Genomic DNA, 17,045 nt, shown 5'->3' with positions numbered 1-17,045 from the left:
CATAAACCCGTTGGTAATTTTATGAAAAGAAAGATGAGTTCTATTCAAGTTTGTATCATCGAATACACTTTATTAAAAGAATTGATTTATTTATATACATTTTTCTTATAATAATAACTTACTAAAACTTATTACGTGCGATAATTTACTGACCCAATTTAAAACAATAATTAATATCAAGCAAAAAATATTACTTATAATGACACATAAAATATTCAGCAAAACAATAAATAATTAATAGCAAGCAAATTACATAAAATATTTAGCAAAACAATGAATAATTAATAGCAAGCAAATTACATACAATATTTAGCAAAACAATGAATCATAAATTACTAAAAGTGTGTTCTAGCCCTAGTTATAAAATAAACACTAATCAGCAAAAATATAACCTATTAATGTATTATGATTACGTTATATGCATTTTAGCATGGGTCAGCAAAAGACAAAATAAATTATTAATGTGATACTTAACATATCCTCCCCCGCGTTGAATTTTAATTCAACTTAGAGTGATGTCATCTTTATGTTGTTGTGATATCAAATGTTGAGCTTGATCTTGGAAGATTAGACTACAGTGCAAGCACGATGATGTCATTAAAGTAAAAAGATAATGTTAACGCAGTAAAGCGTTATTGAGTTCATAAATGAATTAGAATACACGTGATTTAATAGCTATTTAATTAGTTACTATTACTATATTGAAAAATAAAGATTTTCTAAATCTTTAAATGAATGTATTCTGATTGATTTATAAGTTCTATAAAGCAATGAATACATAAATAAATTTATTTACAGTGCTCACTCGACGAAATAGCATTTGTCATTAAGAAGTTAAGAATGTAACTAGAATTTGTATACCATATTAAATTGCTAACAAGAACAACTGAAACCAATTAATCGTTGTTATAAATTAAATTTCATGTACATATGAATGTAAAAAAATTACAAAAACATAACGAGATTCTTAATTCTAAATTGTCGATGGCAAAATGAAAATTTTTTACTTAAATAAAGTATACAATACTGCATTATATTGTCATTACAAAAAAAAAACCTAAATAATGAATAAAATATTTGTATTGCTGTATAATTATTATAAATATATATATTAATAATTTATAATACTGAGACTACTATTTCAATAATACTGTTATCAATTATCTGATTATATTAAAACTCTATTAAAATGTACATTATCTTTTATAATCATAAAATAGATCTATTACATATTTGTAATTATATCCACTTTTATTACTTTTATACATAATATATTATATTAATTTCACATGTTGTCTCCGTTTAATATTTTTTAGTTTGCATTAGTGTGCTACCACTGTACTATGAATTTTATTTGGGACACGTCGCAATGGCGACATGAACTCTAAAAGCAATCTGATTTCCTATTGGTGCTCAGATAATTTTTTGTGCTCATGCTCAGTATGTTAAATTTATTACACAGTGAAAAATAATGTGTTACTCAAAATTTCAAAGCAATTTTAATTGCATGTAACAGTTAAATAAAATACTATAAAAAATATATAATATAAAACTTGGTTTAATATTGTTTCTAATAATAACACAATATTTCATTTAATTTCGCATTGTAATTAATTATTAATTGTTAGTAAATATTTTTACTTGATACTTTATGTTCTATAATAGAAAATCGAATAGATAAGATCAATCTTATCTATAAAAGGTATGTATATGAAGGAACTTTCAAATAAATGTTGGTATAAATAATCATTTTAATAAAAAAGATTTCTGCAACATAAACTATTAAATGAACAAATATATATGCAATATAAGAAATTTCTACAATCATTGTTTGCATAAAAAGTAATATATATAATAAAAGTTTAATAGCGTGAATGAATTTTTGCTGTGTACAAATACAAATCTTTTACCTAAAATGTGTGTATGTAAAGTTCGGCGCCATAGCCGTAATAAGGAAACTTTAACTGCAGATCTCTCTATTAATACAAACAAAGCAAAGAGAAACTATTAAAACAAGGCAAATGCAGGAACTTAAATACATAGTTCAGTCATAGTTAAACAACCAACATATTTTTTACTGTCATATGTCTTTTATTTCATAGTTTTTAATTAAATAATAATGTTTTAATTAATTAAAACTTGAAATAACATCGTAATAAGAAATCGACGCTAACTATATTTTGACATTACATTTCCCTTTTCCATCAGTGCAATTTCAACTGTTCGACGACAACTATTTTGACATTTAATATCCCACACTTATCAATGCAATTTCAACTGTTGTGCATAAATAAGTAAGCGCACATTTGAATTAATTATAATTAATATGTGAATATTCCATTTTTTTTAAATAATTGTAATAATTAGTGTTTTATATTCAAAGTTTATTCTGTACTAAAGTTTTTCTGACTTCTGGTATATGATTTTTTAAGATAAAATGTTTTTCTTTTCAAAGAAAATTAGTTTCTGAACTTTGGCACTCAATAACTTTTAAGTTAATCGACCAATCTATAAATATTATTATATCAAATGAAAGCTTGATGTGTCCTCTTTCGATTAAGCTAATTTGCAGAAAAATGGTATCTCTGCTTTTAAAGATATAAATTATTTTGTAACAAAGAAAATTAGTTTCTGAACTTTGACACTCAATAACTTTTAAGTTAATCGACCAATCTATGAATATGAATACATCAAATGAAAGCTAGAAGTGTCCTCTTTCGATTAAGCTAATTTGCAGAAAAATGGTATCTCTGCTTTTAAAGATATAATTAATTTTGTAATGCAACCTCGTTTTTACAAATTTTTGCTTTCCATTTTTAAAGAAAATTTGCTCTATACTATATAAAAACTAAGTTTATTTAGAAAACTAAACATATTTTTTACTGTCATATGTCTTTTATTTCATAGTTTTTAATTAAATAATAATGTTTTAATTAATTAAAACTTGAAATAACATCGTAATAAGAAATCGACGCTAACTATATTTTGACATTACATTTCCCTTTTCCTTCAGTGCAATTTCAACTGTTCGACGACAACTATTTTGACATTTAATATCCCACACTTATCAATGCAATTTCAACTGTTGTGCATAAATAAGTAAGCGCACATTTGAATTAATTATAATTAATATGTGAATATTCCATTTTTTTTAAATAATTGTAATAATTAGTGTTTTATATTCAAAGTTTATTCTGTACTAAAGTTTTTCTGACTTCTGGTATATGATTTTTTAAGATAAAATATTTTTCTTTTCAAAGAAAATTAGTTTCTGAACTTTGGCACTTAATAACTTTTAAGTTAATCGACCAATCTATAAATATTATTATATCAAATGAAAGCTTGATGTGTCCTCTTTCGATTAAGCTAATTTGCAGAAAAATGGTATCTCTGCTTTTAAAGATATAAATTATTTTGTAACAAAGAAAATTAGTTTCTGAACTTTGACACTCAATAACTTTTAAGTTAATCGACCAATCTATAAATATGAAGACATTAAATGAAAGTTTGAAGTGTCTTCTTTCGATTAAGCTAATTTGCAGAAAAATGGTACCTCTGCTTTTAAAGATATAATTAATTTTGTAAAGTAACCTATTTTTACAAAATTTTATTCTCCTTATTTTGAAGAAAATTTTTTCTATATTATGTAAAAAGCGATTATATTTAGAAAAACAAACATATTTTTTATTGTTATAAGCTTTTTAGTTCATAATTTTTGGTCAAGTAACAAAGTTTTAATTAAATAATGTTTGAAAATGACATCTCTATCTTCATCGCAGTACTGCTCCTAAGTTAATCGAACAACCTATACAAAATTTTGCATTATATGAAAGGTATTATATGAAAGGTATGTATGCACAGAAAAAACTGTGCATACGATTTTTATGTTTTTAAGTTTTTTGGAAAGGAAATTTTATTGTCTTTAAAGAAAAATTAATTCTGTTTGCACGCGAAGATATAATGATTACAGTAAAGTAAGCTAAAAAAAATGCTATTTTTTAACAATTTTTTATGATAAAATTAAAATATCTTATTGAGGTTTTAAAATTGTGTTTTGTGATGTATTTGTGAACATTTTGCATTTTTACTTTTTTGATTTAGATGATATTTAAGCAGTTTTGATATCGAACTTTAATTCGATTTTCCGCAATTTCTGTATGTACGATTTTTCTAGTTTTTACTTTAATTGAAAGCTTGTTTTATTACCTTTCAGGTGAGTATTCGTGCATGTCGGGGCCGTTTGTGGTTGTTTTTTAATTATTTTTTAATAAAAAAAAAAAAAGTTTTTTCAAAAAATTTGATTTTTTTATTTTTTGAATATCTCAGCTCTTACTCAACATACAGTTATGAGGTATATACCAAATGAAACATAATTGAATTTTCTATCTAAATCTAAATATCTATCTAAATATCATAATTTGGCTAATTTTGACAAATTAATAAACTTAGAAAAATTTCGTGTTCCAGTTCCGGCTTGGTCCCCTCAGCGTCGTTGCTATCTAGGCTCAGGTGATTATTTATCATATTTATTTATTCGTGTAAATTAACTCTGATGGCAATATTCTGTTATCAGCTGTTTGAATGAAACAAAATCAGCATTGTACATAGGAATTGCAGTTCATAAATAATTTGTTTGAATATTTAATAAACGAAGACCTTATGAATTCTTTTAATAAAGAAATTAAAAAATAATTTGTAGCAATGTTTTGCAAATGAATTGGAATATTTTACTGAAGAATTTTGGTATATAAGGAATAGCAACAAATTAAACTAGATAAGTTTGTACATACATCTTTTTTCATGCTGTGCAAATTTAACTGCAAATATGTTAGCACCAGTGTCAAAGATAATTATCTTTGCAATTCAACCTCCTTAAAAGGATGCAATGAGAGTCTCTATTGAGCAGATATGCATATGACTTTGACTATAGAAGATTTTACATTCTTCATTGTTTGCGAATGAACTGCATCGTGTTTTTCAAGTGCATTTTTTGGAACAAATAGCATAATAGATGGGAGTATACGTGTGAATATGGATTGATTGAATAGGGTTATTACTATGCATATACTATTTCAAATTACTTTTTTTTTAAAACTGAGATTGTACGTCAATTGTTTTTTATATTAAATACACATTGAAAGAATTAAAGCTTTACATAAAAATCATCTTTTGTTTAATGACCAAATATTTTTATATAATAATTTTGTTTTTTAACGGGCTAATTAATCAATAGTTAAATAATACACTTTTTAAAAAAATTTTTGTTTTTAAAACAATTTATTTGCACCGATACTTCGACTATATTCTACAGGCATCATCAGGGTACTATATAATGTTTATATAATGTAGCAAAATATTGTAATATAAATCACAAAGAAATAATTATACAATACATTAACATGAATTACATATATAAAGGATGTGGCGATGCAAGTAGGCATTGAAAATTTATTGAAATTGAAGTGTTAAATTCACTTTTAAAAATATTTAGTTTTTTAATTTTTGGAGAAAGACCGTTTACAATTTCCAAGAAAAACTAAATAAAGTTTAAAGTAAACAAAGTTAAAAATTTCAAATTCCCTAGCCGTTATGTCAGTTCCAGCCGAAGGTGTAGTGTCGGTTTAGGATAGTGAAAGAACTGGCTGTGAGAGTGGCGTAAACCGTGTGGCAGTAAGAGTGCCGTCGATTTAGCGTGAGCGACCGGAGATTTGATTTGCCCAGATCGAGGCGCAATTCACAGTAGCTGGTATCTCTTATGACACACACAGTTCAACACGGTGGTGGCAACGATTGAGTCAAGTGTCGTGGCCGATGTGAGTGATGCTGTGCTTCAGCCTCCTGCAGCTAGGAAGTACACCCATTTAAAGGCCCGAATAATAGAGCGCCACAGTGAAAGTGAGCAGCGTAAGATTCAACAGTTGCTGTCAGCGGTTGAACTTGATGATAGACGGTCAACACAGTTGCTTGTGGAGTTGACAGCTTTAGCAAAGGACAAGGTGGTAATGGTGGAGCTGGCGATATGAAGCCAGTGCTTTTTTGGACTCAATATCATATTTATTCACGCTATGTTTGTTGTCCAGCTATAAGCGTCTTCAATTTGTTTTTTGTTGTACCAACATATACTTGGTTGCATATGTTAGATGCGTCGCCTTTTCATTAGTTTTTATAAACCATTGATTTGTGTTTTATCCCATTGTTTTTATCGTCTAACTGAATATAAAGACGTTTGAGATATAGAGAGTAACAACGTAAGGTTATAAAAAACATAACAACAACAATAAGCAGAAACAAATTTACACCAAGTAGAAAATCGTTGCACTAGAAACTATACTGCACTATATGTAGTAAGACGTTTGAGAAATAGAGAGTAACAACGTAAGGTTATAAAAAACATTACAACAACAATAAGCAGAAAAAAAATTTACACCAAGTAGAAAATAGCTGCGCTAGAAACTATACTGCACTATATGTAGTAAACAAATTATTTAAGAGGAACTTTTTTTAACCAATATTATTGTTTTGTTGTTTATGCTCTTGATTTTTTTACAAGCAGCATTTGTGTAAATTGTAGTATATGTATATTTATCACCATGTGAAAAAAGTCAAAAAAACAATATGAAATAATAATAAATAAGGCAATAACAAATATTAATGCTGTTCATATTATACGAATATTTTATAAAAACCGAAGCTATTCGATTAATCGGATAGCAACGAAGTCTCCGGAATTAGAGAAAATCTCTGAATTTTGTAAATACGAAATCTTCGAATAACCGGATTTGCGATTATTATTTGTAGTGACACGATTCGAACACTTCGTGAGCGAAAGTTAAAGGGAGAGCACAAAGTATAAAAGAACGTGCATCACGCAAATAAGCACAAAATTTTGTATGAAAAATAGAATTTGTTGCTGTTAGTACGATTTCATGTGTAAATGAAAAATTTATATTAATATTTATAATTTATATATAAGAAATTATATTAATGAAAATTTGAAATATAATATAAAATATATGTTTAAATTTCACAATATTAATTCTTATCCATTTATAAATAAAATATTTTTCTTTTTTTATTAGTAATGGACATTTTGTAAAAGTTTAAAATTTTCGTTTTTAAAAAAAAAATAAAATTACAAATTAAAATCTTAAATTAATTAAAGAAAAATATTAAGGAGCATAGTTATTGGAAAATGTTTTATTATGATATATGAATTGCGAAGATTACGCTGGCAAGCACAGATTTATATACATATGTATAATAAAATATAGACATTTTTGTTATAGTTACTGTTGTTAGTACGATGTACTAATTATGGAAAATTTGTAAATCTCTATTTTTAGGAAATAAAGTTTCTGCTCACAGCAGTTGCCTTACTGCCGAAAATGTGGAAACAAACCTTTTTATATATCATAATAAAACATTTCTGTGTAATGATTTATTTTTTTAATGTAATTAATTAATTTTTTTCCAATATTGATTTTAATCGTTTTAATAAGTAAAATAATCGAATAGAACAGGTTTTTAAAATACCTGAATAATATTAATAACACTCATATGTACAATTTTAAAAGTTTCAATTTATAACTAAATTTTTTTTTTTAATGAAAAATGAAAGGTATTACAAAATTTCCATTTCTAATAAAATAAAAATAATAAAAATAAAATATTTACAAATGCATAAATATTAATATTGTCAAATTTTAACATTTAATTTATATGTTTTGTATTATACTAGTTGACCACTAAACGTTGTTTCGCATCGCAATTATGTTATTTAATAAATCCTGGGATTTATTTCTTTTTTGTTTAAATTTAGCGCTAATGACTGCCCTTCTGTCACTATTTTGAATTTATTCATGTAAGTATATCCTATTTCTGCGTAGGGCGCTAATGAATGTCATTCTGTCACTATTTTGAATTTATCCATGTAAGTATATCCTATATCTGCAAAGGGCAGATATACGAAATTGTTCACAATTCCATTTTTTATTAAATTAAAATTATATTTTCCAAATTTCATGTACAGACAATTTTTCGTTTTCGAACACTTCAATAATTTCTAAAACATAATTTTAACAAAAATACAAATAGAATTTCAGTATTCGGTTCGTTATTTTTTGAATTTTGCCCACTTATGAGAGATTTTTTTATCAAAATTGTTTAAAATATAGTGTCCGCGTCCTGTTATTAGAGCGTCCGGTTATTGAAATGAATGGAAAAGGGAATTATTGTATGAAAAAATTAATGAAAGAGCTATCTATGTTCATGAAATTTGTCTGGCTATTGAAACTGTCCGTTATGAGAAATTTCACTGTACTTAAATTTTTTATATGATCGATATTAAAAATCTATATCATGACTCAATAGATGCTCAATTATAAAAATTTGTTACATACATTTATTCAAATCAATTAAGTAATTATTTTTAAGTAAGTTAATTTATTTTTAAAATTATCATTATTTATGTTGAGGGTATTCGAGCCAGTGCAATTGAGCACTTTTCTTCTCTATTAACTGCAAGGTTTCTTAAAAATCCCTCTTTACGCCTTGAATGGATTATTGATTATCACTTCATCATATCGCTTCAGTTTTATAAGTCGGGGAAATAATATGTTTAAATCTCGGAAAATCAAAGCTACGGATATATGTATATTTTATTGTTGAGAAAAAGTATTTGTAAATATTTAGTATATCTAAATTTCATAATACATATTGCTACCAGCAAAATAATGTTTTCACGAAAAATGGAGGTTAAAATCGATACATAAATTTTAAATTATTGATTGACTCTAAGTGCAATCAATGTATATATTGCAATATAAAACATAATCATTATAGTATACTCATGTAATACACGTTCTGTAGGGAATAACTCTAAACGGAGGTTTTTTTTTTTTAAAAAAATCTCTGGATGAGTTCTGTAAATTAATTGAAAAAGAAAACAGAACAAACGAACAGAAACTTGGTCGCTTATATGGTTAATATTTTAAAGTGATTTATAAGTTTCGGTTTGCAATATATTATATCAAACAAAAAAGACTAATATTAAATGCATTTGTAACAAATTTAACTATCCATTCTGTTTAGCATAAGTATTATTAAAGCCAATAAAAAGACATAAAATTACACAAATACGACTACTGCCTATCTTGGTCAAATGTGGTTTTGAAGCCTGTTATGAACAATAAAAAGTAAAACAAAAATATTTACAAATAATTTAGCCTTTTATTTGACTTTTGATTTCTGATTTTTAAGGTATTTCAAAACCAATATTTATTTATAAAGTTAAATTATTAAACAAATATTTGGTAATACAATTGAGTTTAAAAATAAGAAAATGTTATTAACACATTTTCCATGTGTATATGAGAATAAGCATTTACATACCTACGTATATTAAGTTAAATTGCTACAATGAAATTGTATATGAAAATCTATTGATACGTAATAAAGCTAGGATAAATTAATTACAAATTATTTTAAGCAATAAATAAATTCAAATTGAACAATGCAAAATGATTTATTGTGGTAATTAATAATTATTTATCTGAATTTAGTAATTAAATGGAAGACAGGTATATAAGTAAAGTTATATAAGTATGAGAGTATGTTTAAGACAATTTTTACGAATTTGATAGAAGATAAATAATAAATGACACCAATGATGTGGTTAAAAAATGTTTAAGTGCATTTTTATAGCAATTTATTTATTGTTGTTCGAAATTTTCCTACATGATTTAACAAAAATTTTTCTATATTTGTTGTTAGTTTAAAAATGTGCAGTTCTGTTAAGAACTACATTTTTTTAAAGTGTGTTAAAAATTGCATTCTTAAACACTTGCAATTACTTAATTAGTAGTTTTAATATATAAATTAATATAATAAATATTAATTAATTTAATAAATATAAATTAATATTTATAAATTAATATTTATATTACTTATATAGTAACTCTATAATTTTGTGATTTTCAGTTGACAGTTTCATATTTGCTAAATCATCTATAGCCATGTATGTAAAATAGTGTTAATAACCTAAAAAATGTATTTACTTCTCCTTCAATTTGCAATTAAATTCCCCAACTTAAACACTATTTTGCGGTCATTAAAACAGTGGTGCTTATTTTCGTTTTTTATCTGTGCATTCAAATGTGATGCTTTATCAGCACCTGTTGAAATAGCGATTTAAGTTTTTTCCATTTGCTTGCCAGTCTGTGAGACAATTTCGTAATTTCTGTTGTGTTAGGTACTTTTCATTTTACTGGTATTTGAAATAAAAATTTTTTTATAAATTTCTACATTATAGTTAATACATTTGATTTCATACATACATATCACGACAAACACATAATTTGTAGACGAAGCTTTATACGTAGTTTCATATGTGCAATATATTTCGTACACCAAGTCAGTCGTTTGAAATCACTAAATTTGACTTCTTTTCATTTTTTGTAATGTTATGTGACTCAGCAATTTGAATTTTGCTAACCAAGAGTTTTATATTATATTTTATTTATTTATATTTACGTTATTAAGTTATTTCTGAAATTAAACTTTGTCAACGATTTTCAACAGAAAAAACGATGAAACTACAATATACTTTTTTATGTGCTCATAATGCATGTGAGCACAAAATTATAAAAAGGTTAATAAATAAAAGGTTAAATGTTGGGGGACATATTTTATAAGGCAGTAATTTAAATTGAATTGAATACCACTCTATAAGTTTCTCGTTGGAAGTTAATAATTTTTCTTTAAGCTAAGTAAGAATAATATATTGCGATAATATATCGTTGTGTTGAGTTTCTTGTTAAATAGTAATGCTGTTAAAGACTAAAAGTTTACATCACTCAAGATAATAATTTATGGTGTGGTAAACATGGTTTATGTGCCCACAACTGTTTATATTAAATAATTATAATGATAACTTGATTAAATTTGTGAAAGTTAAGTCATTGTTGTCAGGTTCTTAAATAAAAATTAAACCATTTATTCATTTATTCAAATAACTATCAAAGTTTTTAAGAAATAATTAAATCTCCGTTTTTGGGTACAGTTTTCGTATCTTTAGTATAATACAATTACGGAATGCAACTCAAATATAATTCAGAGTTCTAACATAAAATATTACATACACATACATATGTCTTTAATTATCGCTAACAAATTATTTTTACATTATTGAAGGAGAAGATGAATTTTTATTGATAATTACGTTAATTACTTTCAAAAAATTAACGGTAATAGTCAAGATTTTGATACGCACTCAAAGGTGGTACTTATTCAATATAAACTCTTTATATACAATAAAAAAAAAATTTACAAGATACAAGCCGCTATTGTTGAATGTCTTCAAAATAAATGTTGGTATTATATTGCAAATAGAAACAAACATGCACATGTATATATATTTAAATTAAATGTAAAACATATACATAATATCATCTTTAAAAAAAATATTTTTTCGTAAGGAGAAAGTAGTGTTAACATGCAAATTCAAAAAAATTTGACAACCTTTGTTCATTTAATATTAAATTATATATTTTTTATATTTTTAATATTGTGAATATTTGATATATTTATTATTATCTTTGTGATAATGTTAATGCTGTAGCTATGTTAAATTGGTAAAAACTACGTTCAAAGGATCTAAAGTAATGAAAACGAATATTCAATATACTTGCACTTATAATTTCAATTCTGCACGACCAATATAAGTAACTTTTTTGTTTTTGCATACATTCAAATATCAAATTATTATATAACGCTCAAACAACTACAATAAACCGCATCTTTTGCAACAAAAATTTTAAATGAAATATGAAGCATTTAATAGCGCGTCGGTTACGTATGCAATCCAACGTTATGTGGGAAGCGTACAGCTTATAGCTATAAGCGTTGTAATCGCGGCTGTGTTTGTTTACATATATGTGCTTAAGCACACGTATCCTAAGTGCAGGTGATTTGCTTATAAGAATAATAAGCTGCAAAATAAGAAAACCAATAATGTGCAACAACAATCAACACAACAGCAATAACGACTTCAAAAACATTAATTTTTATCCATGGTACAATATGTAATTGATTGACGATCTTCAGATTTTTATTTCTTTGTGGAGCTTTCGCAACGTAATATTTGTTTTTATTGTTACAGGTGAACTTAGCTGCACGTTTTGGTTCATGTGTGAGTCGAACACATGAAAATTTTACAAGATGGGTATGTATGCGTCAAGCATAAGATGAGTTGCTATTATCTGAAACAACATTAAGTATAAAGAAAAAAAAATTTGTGTTGTGGCACAAATTTGGCCTTAAGCTCACTTTAGGTTCCACGCCGATACATTCATACGACACTAACTGTGTATTCTGTGAGTGTATATGTAATTTGAACCAGCACAGAATCTGAGCGGATTTGAACATCATATTTGACAGATACAAAACTTTAATTTACATCAACGGTCATTTGTCTACGAAGCAGGGCCGTGAAACGATCGTTAGAAACAATTCGCGGATAAAACAAAGGGAAACATAGATAAAAAACAAATAAGAAGAAGCGTTCAACTCCATAAGAAACGAATATTCAAAATTATACCTCAAAATACAAATACAATCCAAAAACTGAATTGAAGTGTTAATCGTAAAACTAGGGAAAAAGCAAAATTAGAGAAAAAGTTGTGTTGCTTGTGTTAAGGTTCAAAAATAACATAAAGTTATAAAATTGTAATAATTAAATCATTTAAACATTGCTTACATATATTTATTTATACATATATCACTGTTAAATAAAAATGGGTTTAAAAAATAAAAGAAACTAAGATCATATGCTATCATAGAAACAATTAAGTGTTGGTTTTCAATTTTAAGACGAACTTCTGTTTAGTATACCTACAAGTGTTTAATTATAATTGCATACGTTTTAATTATATTTTAAAAATAACATAAAAATGGGTCATCTATTCATGTCCGATCGAACGTATACAAATAAGGCAATCGTATCAAATGTTCAACAAGAACATAAATCAAGACGACTTGAACCTAAAAATGATTCATCGACGGCTAATGATGCTGTGCTAATTGCACATGATGAGCTTATGAATGAAGCAATTAACGATTTCACAATAGAAAAAAATAACGGCAAAACATATAACACTTCCAAGAAGGTACTGCTTTCGCCCGTTTATCATACTAATTTGGATGAATATACAAGATCATTTAAAGGAGATACTGCTTTGGGTGTCAATTTCAAAGCGCCTCTAAAATGGGATAAAGTGATACAAATTTCATTACTGCACATCGTTGCAGTTATTTGCATTTTTTTATATCCAATGGAAAAATTAAATTTATATACAGTCGTATGGGGTAAGTATAACTAATTACTTCTTGGAACTAACAAAATACAACAATTATTGGTTTTAATATCAGTGTTTGATTTTTTATAAAGTGTTTATACAAAGTAGTTGTAGTAATTGAAATTGAATTATTGTTGTAATTCAATTTTATTTTCTCATCAAATGTTCCCATTAAATGTTTTTTTAATGTAACACTCGGTGCATATATATTTTCATACTGTCAAAAACTATAAATTGAGTACATAAAACAAAAGAAGTCACTTAAGTTCCACAAAAAAAAAATTCTTCATAAAGTTTATAATGTATTTTGTTATAAATTTTCTATCTAGAAGAAAAGAATTAATTAACTTGCTGAATTCTTAAATGAATATAATGATTTTATAAGTCCTATGCATAATACAAATTATGTTACCTAAAACAATTTTTATATTAATTTATTCGTTTTCGTTTTCGTAATCTAGGCTTATTTCAAAGCCCAATAAATTTAAATACTTATTTTTACGTATTTAAAGGCATAAACCCACTTGTGTTGTTTAGCTCTAACGAAATAAAATATTTATTCATTTCAGTTTTAATATATTACACTTTAACATTGTTGCTAGTCTTCTCGTGTGAATAACTAAATGAATTCATAAATATAGTTTTTTTAATGAAACACATACGTTATATATATAAAATTTCTTTTCTAGTGTTTTTTTATTAAAAATGTAAATAAATTTGTTAATAAATTCATTTTATAAATATAATTTGAATTTTAAAAACTTTTAAAATTAGTTGATGTAGAGTTCAAGATATGTCCATATGTTAAACATCAGGATTCTAAGGGCCTCGGGAGGAAATACAAATTACAATTATTTAAACCGAAAATTGAATTGCTTTGCTATCAAAACCTAGCAAAGCAATTTGTTTGCTTTATATTCCCACACATGCCTGAATAGATGTAGGATTTTAGTAATATCGCAAAAAAAATTTTAGATGAACCTGTATAATCTACTATTCAAACAAAATTGAATCTTGATAAAAATTTACATAAATAAATAAGATAAAAACACAGCATAATTAGATTCGAAATTTCGAAAAACTTATAAAAGGTGTTGACCTTCAAGTGTATTAATCAAACACGCGCAACTTTTCACAAATCTTGACGATGGGTGACTCTCTTCGAATTTGCTGTTTCAAAATTTACATATTGGTTTTGGTAACTGCAGCTTACAAGTTAGTGTTTTATTAAAGGAATTGTAATAAGCTTAGCCACTAAAAACCCGAAACGCCTTTATTTGTTGAACTGAATATGCCCTAAATTAGTAGTCAATATGATATTGAACTCATATCAAAAATATCTAAATACTAACTGCGAAGGTCGAACCAATGTTATTGTCGTAACTAACAAAAGACTAAAACTCCGACAAAATTTGACTAATTAAGATTGTTATGTGTGTATTAAATTCGCACGCACTAACTTACGCGCTTACTTATTAGTGAGATTTGGATTTGACGTGTGTCCAGAAGTGATTGTCCAAATGGTATTTTGTTTACAGACATTTTAACAAATTTTCTTTATGTTTTTGTATCTTCCTATGCAATTCAAAATAAATGCTTCAATTAATAACACCACACATTTTTATTTGCTCACACATTTCCGAATGAAAAGTGTTAATTAATGGCTTCATTCTAACTAAAATATTGAACATTTTAATAAAGTTGACAAATAAATAAAACTATTGTTAAACGTATACAGAAATTGTTGTAAATTAGCGAGTAGTCGTTAATATATTTTATTTAAAAAATTCATAGAAGGCGTTTTAAACTTATTATACACTTGAACAAATTTTCAATTTTATGTCCTGATAATTTATTACAACATAAATCATAAACCAATTTTATTGCATTTAATTTCAGCGTTTTTTACTGGTGGAGTAGCAGGTTTTGGAGTCACCGCTGGCGCTCATCGTTTTTGGACACATCGTTCATACAAAGCCAATACTGCATTGCGCATTATACTGATGTCTTGCTTTTCTCTCGCCGGACAGGTAAATTATATATAATAACTTATTTAATGTAAGCGTTAATCTATGTGATTCGCAAATAAAGTTCGTATGAATCGAAGTTGTTTATTTGGTTTTGTGTTCATATTGTTAAAATTAAAGATTTGTTTTGATTTTCAATATAATCTGAATAACATATTAAAAAAATTTTTTTAATTAGTGACGGTAGCGATTATTACATTGAATGTATGAAATCTAATAAAGCAAAGTTAATTACAATGTCCATCAGAATTTAGTAGTTATTGCTTCATGATAAATTATTTGAATTCCTATAAATTAATATGTCACTACAAAATATTTATAATAACAATTCAAATATAAAATTGTGGTTTTCATTAAATAAATAAAATTTCTCTTATAATTGCATAAAAATATTAAATTATATTTAATATTTTGTTTTTTTTTTTGGGATTTGTTCAGAATACATTATATGATTGGGTGCGAGACCATCGTGTACATCATAAGTACTCAGAAACAGATGCAGACCCACATAATTCAAATCGAGGATTTTTTTTTGCTCACGTTGGTTGGCTTATGATGTTAAAGCATCCTGAGGTGTTACGCCGAGGACGACAAATCGATATGAGTGATGTATTAGCCGATCCAGTTGTTCAGTTTCATCAAAAATATTTTATCCCATTAAAAATGTTGTTGTGTTTTATTCTACCAACAATTGTACCCATATATTTTTGGAATGAAGAATGGTATCTAGCCTTTGTAACCCAATGTATATTCCGTTATGTAAGCAGTTTAAATTTTACATGGTCTGTTAATAGTGCAGCACATATGTGGGGAACACGTCCTTACGATAAGTAAGTAATTAAAAATAAAATAAATAATGATTAATAAAAATTATTTGCAGACGTATTTTTCCAACTGAAAATATTTATGTGTCCATACTCGCAATGGGTGAGGGTTGGCATAATTATCATCATGTTTTTCCTTGGGATTATAAGGCTGCAGAGCTTGGAAAATATTCCGTCAATTTTACAACAATGGTTTTAGATCTATTTAAAAAAATTGGTTGGGCATGGAATATGAAGGAACCTTCTAAAGAATTAGTGCGAAAAACACTTGAAAAATATGGCGATGGTACACATGCATTTGCAGCAAAATCTAATAGTTATATAAATGCACATTGTCATATGCCTGAAGTACCGGATCCTGAATTCAAGGATGAGGACGATGACGCTGAATCAAGTAGCACTGAAAGTACAAAGCTTGATGAAAACGAAAACCTAAAATCGAAAAAATGCTAACATAGAATATATAGTATTTATACCAAAAGAGAAACAGTCACTCCGAAACATGAATACAATATATAAAATAAACTAATGGGAATTCTTGGTGGTTAAGTCTTTATCACATGCCTAATTGATAGTACATTGAAGAACACTATAAACAAAATAAAATTAAGAAATATTTTTACCAATAACTAGACTTAAAAATTATTCAAATTGTATTAATTAATCTTTTTGAATATGCGCTGGGGCTATAAATTTTACAGAGATAAATTTGAACTTACATATCTTAAAAACGTTACATATTGTATATTACATATATATATATAAAACTAATAAATTAATTGGTATAATTAAGACAAGATATTAACGTATTTTGACTTAAAAAATAAATTAAAATAAAACAA

The 17,045-nt window shown here is 26.2% G+C and overlaps 1 protein-coding gene across 1 annotated transcript; it reads left to right on the top strand.

Moving 5' to 3' along the window:
* Positions 1-12,780: 12,780 nt before the first annotated feature.
* On the top strand, positions 12,781-16,986 carry LOC119686082 (acyl-CoA Delta(11) desaturase). The gene is made up of 4 exons (XM_038100545.1): positions 12,781-13,362; positions 15,252-15,382; positions 15,818-16,209; positions 16,260-16,986. Exons 1-4 carry the CDS (start codon positions 12,948-12,950, stop codon positions 16,654-16,656), a joined length of 1,335 nt encoding a protein of 444 aa, XP_037956473.1. The 5' UTR covers positions 12,781-12,947; the 3' UTR covers positions 16,657-16,986.
* The last annotated feature ends 59 nt before the right edge of the window (positions 16,987-17,045 follow it).

The sequence above is a fragment of the Teleopsis dalmanni genome, chromosome 2 (genome assembly GCF_002237135.1).
Source record: "Teleopsis dalmanni isolate 2A chromosome 2, ASM223713v2, whole genome shotgun sequence".
Classification (NCBI taxonomy): Eukaryota; Metazoa; Arthropoda; class Insecta; order Diptera; family Diopsidae; genus Teleopsis; species Teleopsis dalmanni.
The sequence above is the reverse complement of the archived record's forward strand: the minus strand, read 5'-3'. Positions and strand labels throughout refer to the sequence as shown.

Bases quoted from the DNA above. Each gene is read 5' to 3' on its own strand.
- LOC119686082 (XM_038100545.1), top strand. From the start codon at position 12,948: ATGGGTCATCTATTCATGTCCGATCGAACGTATACAAATAAGGCAATC. The intron at 13,363-15,251 runs GTAAGTATAACT...ATTTAATTTCAG, and splicing joins TTTATATACAGTCGTATGGG to CGTTTTTTACTGGTGGAGTA. The intron at 16,210-16,259 runs GTAAGTAATTAA...AATTATTTGCAG, and splicing joins GGAACACGTCCTTACGATAA to ACGTATTTTTCCAACTGAAA.